At 53.8% G+C, this 9,720-nt stretch overlaps 1 protein-coding gene across 7 annotated transcripts in view; it reads right to left on the reverse strand.

Annotated features, from left to right (window-relative positions):
• Positions 1 to 9,720, reverse strand: part of CUL7 (cullin 7) — a 15,445-nt gene that overhangs the window by 3,412 nt on the left and 2,313 nt on the right. For all 7 annotated transcript variants that reach the window (XM_017547319.2, XM_017547321.2, XM_017547320.2 and 4 more), the window contains exons 3-19: positions 9,204 to 9,355; positions 8,561 to 9,061; positions 7,624 to 7,762; positions 7,327 to 7,523; positions 6,766 to 7,021; positions 5,981 to 6,218; positions 5,798 to 5,903; positions 4,533 to 4,760; positions 4,165 to 4,255; positions 3,898 to 4,069; positions 3,647 to 3,752; positions 3,235 to 3,330; positions 2,874 to 3,049; positions 2,412 to 2,545; positions 1,896 to 2,078; positions 1,522 to 1,628; positions 1,252 to 1,434 (exon numbers count right to left, since the gene is read on the reverse strand). In XM_017547319.2, the coding sequence (XP_017402808.1) occupies positions 1,252 to 1,434; positions 1,522 to 1,628; positions 1,896 to 2,078; positions 2,412 to 2,545; positions 2,874 to 3,049; positions 3,235 to 3,330; positions 3,647 to 3,752; positions 3,898 to 4,069; positions 4,165 to 4,255; positions 4,533 to 4,760; positions 5,798 to 5,903; positions 5,981 to 6,218; positions 6,766 to 7,021; positions 7,327 to 7,523; positions 7,624 to 7,762; positions 8,561 to 9,061; positions 9,204 to 9,355 (3,065 nt within the window). The remainder of the gene's footprint in view (positions 1 to 1,251; positions 1,435 to 1,521; positions 1,629 to 1,895; positions 2,079 to 2,411; positions 2,546 to 2,873; positions 3,050 to 3,234; positions 3,331 to 3,646; positions 3,753 to 3,897; positions 4,070 to 4,164; positions 4,256 to 4,532; positions 4,761 to 5,797; positions 5,904 to 5,980; positions 6,219 to 6,765; positions 7,022 to 7,326; positions 7,524 to 7,623; positions 7,763 to 8,560; positions 9,062 to 9,203; positions 9,356 to 9,720) is intronic.

Below are 9,720 nucleotides of genomic sequence, written 5' to 3' on the forward strand. Positions count from 1 at the left end.
AATGTGGGCTGCTTCCTAAGGTGGTCAGTGCTTTTATGCAACTATTTTATAAAATCATTAACCACTGTACAAATTAGCAATATTAACAATTACAGAAAGTGCCTTTTCACATTGTGTCTAAAAATCAAACTAATAAAATCATTCAAAATGAAAAAATAAGGCCAGGTGTGGTTCATGCCTGTAATCCCAGCACTTTGGGAGGCCGAGACAGGCAGATGGCTTGAACCCAGGAGTTGGAGACCAGCCTGGGCAACATGGCGAAACCCCGTCTCTACTAAAAATACAAAAAAAATTAGCTGGGCGTGGTAGCACATGCCTGGGGTCCCAGCTACCAGGAGGCTGAGAGGATCACCTGAGCCCAGGAGGTTGAGGCTGCAGTGAGCTGTGACTGGAATACTGCAAGCCTGGAAGAGAGTAAGACCCTGTCAAGAAAGAAAGAAAGAAGGAAAAAAAGAAAGAGAGAAACAGAAAAAAAGGAGAGAGAGAGAGAGAGGGAGGGGAAAGAGAGAGAGGGAGGGAGGGGAAACAGAGAGAGAGGGAGGGAGGGGAAAGAAAGAGAGGGAGGGAGGGGAAAAGAGAGGGAGGGAAGAAGGGAGGGAGAAGGAGAGTGAGAGAGGGAGGGAAGGAGGAAGAGGAAGAAGGAAGGGAGGGAGGGAACGAGGAGGTAAGTTACATGCACAAAGATGGTCCTGCTGCAGTGTTCCTGATAAACTGGGACTGGAGGCTACACAAGGAGCCAGGGCTTCATGCTCCTGCTGCTCTGTACCCTGCTTTCCAGGGTGCTTCTTGCATTTTAGCTCAGCATTTGTTTTTTGCATTTTTTTTCTGAGATGGAGTCTTGCTCTGTTGCCCAGGCTGGAGTGCAGTGGTGCAATCTCTTCTCACTGGAACCTTCACCTCCTGGGTTCAAGCAATTCTCCTGCCTCAACCTCCCAAATAGCTGGGACTATGGGTGTGTGCTACCATGCCCAACTAATTTTTGTATTTTTAGTAGAGATGGGGTTTCGCCATGTTGGCCAGGCTCACCTCAAATTCCTGACCTCATGATCCACCCACTTTGGCCTCTCAAAGTGCTGGGATTACAGGTGTGAGCCACTGTGCCTGGCCACTATTTTTTTTTCCATTTTTTGAATTTCTGATGATGTGGCTTTTACTAACATGTTCATCATAGAATGGGAATGGAAGGGTGGGCCATTTGGACGAGGTGAGGAAGGGAGAGTTTGTAGGGATGAGGCAAGGGTGGAGGCTTACGTGGGCAGCTTTGAGAAAAGGGAGCTTCAGCAAGGCCCCCGCACAGCCATTCTGCAGCGCCAGCAAGAAGGCTGCCCGTGGCCCAAACAGCTCAGAGCTCGAGTTCTGCAGAATATTAAAGTGCTCACAGTAGCGTGGCACAAAGTCATTGTCCCGCCAGGATGAGGTCAGAAAATTGTTCACCTGGAAGGAAGGGGCAGGAGCATGAAGACACAACCCAACACACCACCATTATGGCGTCCCCTCTCCTCCAGGCCTGCTGCTGCCCACCTGCTTCTCCACCACGGCCTGCCAACAGCGGGTCAGGTTTTTCATGATGCTGCTTGGAAGGCCCCGGGTAGCCAAGGAGCTCCAGTCGTGGCTTCTGTTTCTGCCCTCTGTGGAGACCAAGAAAGTGGCAGAGGCAAGGAGGGGGCAGCCCCTCCACTCCCAAGTCCCCATCCAAGGGGGCGCCCTGAGGCCTTTCCTGACATGCTGCCACCCAAAATGATGTTCTTGGATAGAGGTGACACAAACTTGGAAGCTGAACAGGCTGAGCACACAGGGAGGGGAAGGATGAGGATGGACGGAAGCCTGCTGTGTACACGTGGGGCCCGGGAAAACGCTCCTAACTAGAGCTCCCCACCTGAATCCCCACTACTCACTAGGCCGAGGAGTGGCCGCCACAGGAGGGGGTGCCTCGCAGGGCTCCACATGCACCAGCAGGTGAGTGAGACGGCGCACCCGCGAGAAGAAAGCTGGGCCTCGGCTCTGGGGATTGAAGACAGCTTCCTGGCACTCCAGGTACTGGTCCAGCAGCCAACCCAGGGGGCTGATGCCATCTTCATCTAGAGGGTGAGATAAACAAACCAAGGCACAGCCATGTCTGCAGGGAAGTGGGAGAAGTTGGGCTGAACAGGAGCGTGGACAGAGCAACTGGACAGAATGATACAAGGGAGGGAGTAGCAAGGCCCCTCCTGCACTTATGGTGTCAGCTGACACTTGGGAGTCATGGGAAAGGCGGCAGCCCCTGGGCTGTGAGAAGACGGCACTGGGGTTACAAACGCAGGTGCCAAAAGGGTCAGGGCATAACCCAGGTGGTTCTAGGGTACAGCAAGAAGGAGCTGCTTAGTGGAGCCAAGCCCTGAGATGGCAGTGGGACTAGGTGTCAGCATGGTTACCGGGGGAGGTGATGTTCTGCACCAGGGGGCTGACCAGGGCCTCCCAGCAGGTCTTGCCCAGTGCTTGGGCGGCCTCGTCGTCAGGGAGGAAGCGGTCAGCAAAATTCTGCTCCTGGCGCAGAGCCCCGTTGAGTCTGGGGTTGAGAATGGAGAAGGAAGGTGTCAGAGGCTTAAGGCATATGTTACCCTAGTGTCCACCCTGCCTAAGACTGCCAGCTAACCCCCAGCACCCAAACTGAACCTTCAGAGCTTCCCTGTGCTAACTGGTATATCCCATTCCCAACCCACTGGAGGAATCTCTTCTCTTTATCCTTTCTTCCCCTCCCACAGCTCAGAACACTTCAGCCCCTCCCCAAGCATATCAAACCTCTACCTCGAAGCTTCGGTGGACCCCTGCCTGCCAGCTACTTGCAACAGCCTTACCTTCCCACAGACAAAGGCATAAACGCAACTCTCACACACCTAGAACTCAGGTGCAGGAGGCTCCTGCGGTCCTCCGCCATGTCCTGGCTCCAGGCCTGTGCCCGAACCATGTAGAAGAGGCGTGTGTGACGACAGAGCTGCTCCCGGAACACTGGCCAGAACGTGGGCTTGGGGCCTAGGATCTCTAACCCCCGAATGCGCGTATCAATGCCACCCTGAAACACACAAGACTGGCTTCATTTGCCCCACACTCTCCTTGGGATGGGCTGGAGTCAGCTACGCCCTCAAGCCTCACCCCTGGAGCTGCCCGAGACCCAGGCTGGCCCTCTGGCTCAAGATCTGCCCGTTTATGGGGCTCAGAGCCTGGTACCCAGGGCCACACCCCACCTCCTGGCCCCACCTGCTGGCAGCGCTTTATGCGGATCTGGATGATGGGCCAGAAGCGGGTCAGGTTCTCCAGGAGGATCACCCGGCTAGCAGAGGGCATCACATTCACCTGGCAGGGGGCAGAGAAGGCTGTCACCTCCACATGTGCAGATGGGAGTGCGGAGGGCAAGCAAGTTGGCTCTAGGCTCCAGTCCTCTCACGGGGTCCCTCCCTTCCCCAGCCCTGGGATGTGTAGGGTCCTGCAGAGCTACTCTCGTGCCACCCTCATTGTTCAGGGCCTGGTGGCACAGGCACAGGGATAAAGGACACTATTTTCTGCAGGGCTCAAGACAGGTGGAGTAGATAAAAGTAGGATGGGACCAGATCGAAGTGGGAGAGTAGATCCTGTGAGGGGAGGGCTAATGGCTAATGGCCTTGGGCCCTACCGAGTTGAGTTCCGTGTGAAGAGAGCTGGTGCTGTCACCCCCGCACACCACCACTCGGGCCGGCATGTAGCTTGAGTCCTCGCTAGCCACAAGCAGAGTCAGTTGCCTGGGAGTAGGGAGGAAGAACCATTTGGAACTTGCAGACAGGGCCCATGGCCAAGTCCAGGGGGTTGGTGCTTCCCCCAAAACAAACACAGGGGCGTCACAAGAAAGTGTAGGTGTGTGGCAAAGCACAGGCGTAGTAGCGTTACCTGACAAGGACGCCCTGGCGCATGTGCAGGGTGATGTGGTGGGAGCCGGCGCTGCCGTTGGACTCCCAGTAGGTTTTGGGGTTGTGGTCCGTCAGTTTGCTGGCCCGGTGCGGGTTGGAGGACACCTCCACCTTCTCCCAGCAGTTGTCCTCCTTCACTTCCACACTGGAGCCTGGGGGCAAGTGGGAAGGGGCGGCGGTCACAGCCCAGTAGGGTACAGAGCGGAAACAGACATAGGTGTGGGGAGGTAGGGCAACAGGCACGAACCCTGGCACAGGTATCTGAGGAACACATCAAAGAAAGGGATGTTGATGGGCCGGTGGGTCCGTCTGTGGTCTTCGATCTGGCCCAGCACCATCTGTAGCCAGAACATCAGAAAGAAGGGGCACAGGGAGGAAGGGGAGCACAAGAGACACGTGGAAACACGGATGAAGGCAGATCAAGCAGCCGCGGGACTTCCTCCACAGCTCCAGCAGAGCAGGCCCAGATGGGGAAGAGGGGCAGGGGAACAAATGCCCCAAGGTCACTGGAGTCACCTGCTGTTCCCAGCCTTGGGAACACAGCCCTTACCCGCCACTGCTCGGGTTTTATATTCTGATGCTGCCCTGAGCCCACAGGCTCCCCTTCCTCCTGACCTGCATGCAGCCTCCCAGGATGTTGGTGATGAGTTTGCGGTAGAGGTGGGCATGCTTCTCGCACTTGAACACCATGTCCCGCAGCTCCTGAGCCAGCTCCAGCTTTCCCAGGTGCTTTTCCAGGGCCTTGGAGATGGCGTCTCTTGCTCCCAGCTGATTCAGCACCACAGCATAGTCCCTGCTCACTGAGGTCAGGTGGTGCAAGAAGAAAATCAGTTCCTGGAGCACCTAGGTGGGGACATAAAGCGGGGGATGAATGAAGACAGGGCGAGGGCATCTGCAGTAGCAGGTACCCACTGTGTACTGGGTGCTGGGGGTACCAGTGAGCAAGGCAGAGTGAGGAAGTAAAAAGACAGGGATGGGGAGACACAAGAGCCAGGTGGAGTTAGAGAGCCAAAGACAAACCAAAATGGAAAAGGGCACAAGATGCCCTGCTACTCTAGGGTTCTAGGCTGCTGATTATGCTGGCAAAAACTGCAGAGGGCATCCCTGGGTTCTTTCATCCAGGCCCCACTGTCCCAAAAACCAGTTGTAGGGCCGTGTTTTGAGATGTTCAGGCACAGACACCTGAATGGCTGGGAAGGGACTGACGGGGACCGGGTTTGTGTGTATACTCAATGAGCCCGCCTTAGAAACTAAATTCTAGATAACAGCCAAAAATACAGCCACACTGTAAATACCTACTGTCACCATGACCCTAGTTCTCTGAGCCCCTCTGAAGCCTTCTATGCCCAGGGCTCCTCTGTAGCTCTTCCAGGAGTCTCTGGTATATGATGCCTTTGCCTCCTTCATCCCCCTTTCTCCCACAGGCCTAGCCAAAAAAAGGAGCTATTGAAGCTCTTAATGTTTTATGTATATATGTGTGTATATATATATATATTTCCACGTCCTTTTGTGTAAAAAAGAGGGTGGTAAGATCACACATTTGGGTTTGCTTATACTTGCATAAGGGAACATGGGAAAGATACATAAATTAATACAAGTAGTTACCAGTAAGGGGTGTGTGGGGGACACTGGGAGAAAAGGGATTCAGGTGAGAGCAAGAATTCTCAGTGTATACGTTGTTAGAGCTTTTTGATTTGTGAACCATGTGAATGTATTAACTATTTAAAAAAAAATAAAATTCAATTTTAAAAGCAAAACTCAAACCAAGAGCCCAAAGAAGACTCCGTCACGCCCTTCAGAGCCTCGCCCAGCAGGTGTGCCTCGCCAGTGGCTGCCTTTGTCCTCTCCCCCAGCCTCTCTCCAGAGCACGGCGGGGGTACCTCTCGATCAGTGTTTGGGGACCGCAGGCAGGCCATGCAGGCATCCACAGCCTCGTGCCAGGGGAGCAGCAGTGCCTCGGGGAAGTCCACCAGCTGCTTCAGGATTCTGGGGGCAGAGAGATGTGCAGCCAGCCTCATAGCCTCACTTTGCCCTCAGAGACCCACCTGTCACCGCCCTCTTACCTCAGCACGGTCAGGTGCAGGGCCCTGTTAGTCTCCGGAGTGTCCAGGCTCCGCATCAGTGCCAGGAAGGGCTGGGGCTGCCGCTGCAGCTGCAGCAGGAGGGGCTTCACCTTATTCTCCTGGGTCCCCTCTGAGCTGAGGGCTTGCTCTAGATCCAGGAGGATTTTCCCAGCTGGACCATAACTCTCCACCAGACGCTCCAGGGGAGTGTTGGGACTCTGAGATGGGGGTTCTTTTGCTACAGGAAGGGGACAGTCACAGGAATTGGCCATTGTTAGTAAGGTAAAGGTTCAGAAATAGACAGATTCATAACTCTCAATCTTTTTCTCTAATTTATGCTAAAAATGTTTTAAATTTTTAATTTAAATTTTTCATTTAAATCCCCCTAAAAGTTAGGTTTGGGGATATGATCTCTTCATGTCTTTGTAAGACAACTTCGTGACAAATTTTATATTTTATATTCTTAAAATAGCAAAGTAGCTTCATCTGCAAACAGGAGAGCCCTTCCCTTTATTTCAAAGCATGCAATGTTTCTCTACAATAGAAAAAGCTAAATGTGTGGGCTTAAGTCTTCAAAATTCTCTTACAAAATTTTTTAACTTTACATCCTCCTTCACTCTTTGAGGGAACACAATGTCCACTTTTCCATTTGTTGCTTCTCTCTAAGTTGCAGATTCTAAGGTGGCATCACTTTCAGAAAGGATTGCCTAAAAATCAGCACAGACATCTCTCCTCTGCTAATGCCCTGAAGGTGTGTCTGCTCAGCGGCTGTGCCCAGCACCCACCTTCCACTTTGGCTGCATCTTCTGAGTCCTTAGCCTGGGCCTGAGCTTCCAGCAGGAGGATATCTTGCTGGGCTTCTAGAAGGGATGGGTAGGCTGGCTGCCCTGCTAGGGCTTGAGGCCCATATTGCTTGTAGACATGGCAGTTGATCAGGTCCCTGAGGGCACTGTCATTGAGTCGCTGTGGCAGAGTCAGCAGCAAGTCCTGGGCCAACTCTATGGGCACGGCCAGTTCAGCTAGGATCTCGTCATCTAGAATCTGCCATTGAGGAGAAGCTCTCACTGTAGGCAGCCCTGCCAGCGCGGAGGCCCCAGGGAGCTCTTGGTAGGGGTGGGGCTCCCTCTGCACACATACCCTCCATCCTGATCTTCTCACAGCTGGCAGCTGGCTCCTCCCAAACAGCTCACCAGCCCCTCCCACCTCCAAAAATTCCAGACCTCTCCTCTGCAGCCCCTTCTACTCTCTGACCTCCACTTTTCATCCCGAGCCTTCCAAATGCTCTACACAGTCCAGCCCTTGCAATACAGCCGTCCAAACTCTGAGTGTCTCCAGTCTGGCTCTACCTCCCCATCGAGGTTCTCCTGGAGGATCTGGAGAACCTCCTGATGGTCAGGTCCATCCAGCTTCTTGATGAAGAACAGCAGTTCCCACCACTCAGCCAGCGTCAGGTATTCACGCTCCTCAGTGTCCTCATCCTCAGGCAGCACGTAAGGCACAGCATACAGTTCTGTTATGGGCCTCCAGCGCCGGGTGGGCAGGGCTGTGGAAATGGACCGAGGGGCACAGGGATGTCACCAGCAACTCAGCCAGACCACCGCTACTCTGCTCAGAGCTGACCCTTGCTTCCTCCCTGAGCTCACCTCTACCTAGGACTCCACTGGCCACCGCCCCTTGGTACTCATCAGACTCAGCCACGTCCCCAATGTCTTCCTCAAAGCCCAAGATCTCCAGCATATGCCAGTGCACCCAATAGGTACGGCCTGTTGACTCCCACAACACCTGGAGGATAGGAAAAAAAAGAGAGGGAAGGGGAAGGGAGGACTCATTAATGACTGGCTGTGGCCCAATACTGAGGACTTACAGCCCTCAGGGTGACTACCTGGCCAGGTTTTAGAAAAACCTCCATGTAACAAAACAGCAGCATATGGAGAATATACATAAATACACACACACATGCGAAGGATGCCTTCTTCTTTGGGGGATGGGCCTGCCTCTCCTCTCACCCTATCTTTCATGGCTTATGCACCCACACTTCCTTCTGGTCTCCACCACTCCATCTCCCTGATCCTGACCTTTGGAGGAGTCTGGCTATATTTTTTTCTTCCTGGGTATGAGGTCTTCTTGCCTTCACAACCTACTAAACTCAAGATTTTTTTTTTTTTTTTTTTTGAGATGAAGTCTCGCACTGTTGCCTGGGCTGGAGTGCAATGGTGTGATCTCAGCTCACTGCAACCTCCACCTCCCGGGTTCAAGCGATTCTTCTGCCTCAGCCTCCTGAGTAGCTGAGATCATAGGCACCCGCCACCATGCCCAGATAATTTTTTGTATTTTCAGTAGAGACAGGGTTTCACTACGTTAGCCAGGCTAGTCTCGAACTCCTGACCTTGTGATCCGCCCACCTTGGCCTCCCAAAGTGCTGGGATTACAGACATGAACCACTGTGCCTGGCCCACCATCCCAATCTTACTGAAAGCTTTCTCTTTGGGTGGCCTGCTGGAGCCCCCCATGGGGAAGTCTCCAGCTCTGCCCCACCCCAAATAGGCCCCCAGCAGTGTCCTACCACCGTGTGCCACTCACCTGCACAGGAGGCACGCCGCTGTTGCTCTGCCGGAACTCGCCCTTGTCCCCAGCACTGATCTCCTCATAATCATCCAGCATCCGCACTCGCATCCCTGGCTGCAGTGTGTCCCGCACATACAAGGCATAGGTATTGCCACTTGCAAACTCAGAACGAGGGCGAAACCGTCTTGACCTCCTGAAGGAGGGCTGAGCCTGGGCAGCAGGGAGCCCTGGGCTCACAGCTGCCAGCTGAGGCTGGAAGATGGAACCGGGGGACCGTGCGGAGCTCCTTGGGTTGTCTGAGGCCTGGTTCCAGCGCATGGCTTGCACCAGCTCCGAGATCAGGGTGCCCATGGCCATACTGAACTCCAGCTCTAGTTGACCCCTCTCCCCGCTCAACTCCTCAGGAGCAGAGGTGTTCTGGGTTCCTGCCTCTGCAGCACTGTCGTTCAGCTGATCCAGAAGTGAGGTGACATGCAAATACTGCTTCACCAGGGAGAAGAGCACCCTTCCTGGGACCTGTGGGATACAATCTTTGGTCTACATCCACCTCGTCCCAGCTTAAGCCCCTCTCTCCGTACCATCCTCTGTAGACAGGTGCAAAGACCCAGTCCCTAGATCTAGTTCACCAGCTCCCCCCACCTTAGACCCCAAAGGTTACCTGTGGTAGCTGAATGCCCTCAAAAGACATGGGATGTTCAGAAAGCGTGGCCTGTGCAAACAGTGCTAGCAGAGCACAGCGGCTATCAAAATCCAGGTGTTTCTCAATGGCTTCTTGTTGGCTCAGTGACAGAAGGATCTGAGTCCGGGTCCCTGTAACCCACACCCCAGTCAGTAACTTCTCCCCAACCTCACCCTTCCTAAAACCTTAGACCCTCTACTCTTTCAATCCAGTCCTTTTGCCACCACACAGTGGGAAATAATTGATTTGCTTCAAAAGTTAAAATTTGCGCTGGGCGCGGTGGCTCAAGCCTGTAATCCCAGCACTTTGGGAGGCCGAGGCGGGTGGATCACGAGGTCGAGAGATCAAGACCATCCTGGTCAACACGGTGAAACCCCGTCTCTACTAAAAAATACAAAAAATTAGCTGGGCATGGTGGCGCACGCCTGTAGTCCCAGCTACTCGGGAGGCTGAGGCAGGAGAATTGCCTGAACCCAGGAGGCGGAGGTTGCGATGA

The sequence above is a fragment of the Cebus imitator genome, unplaced genomic scaffold, assembly GCF_001604975.1.
Source record: "Cebus imitator isolate Cc_AM_T3 unplaced genomic scaffold, Cebus_imitator-1.0 Scaffold197, whole genome shotgun sequence".
Lineage (NCBI taxonomy): Eukaryota > Metazoa > Chordata > Mammalia > Primates > Cebidae > Cebus > Cebus imitator.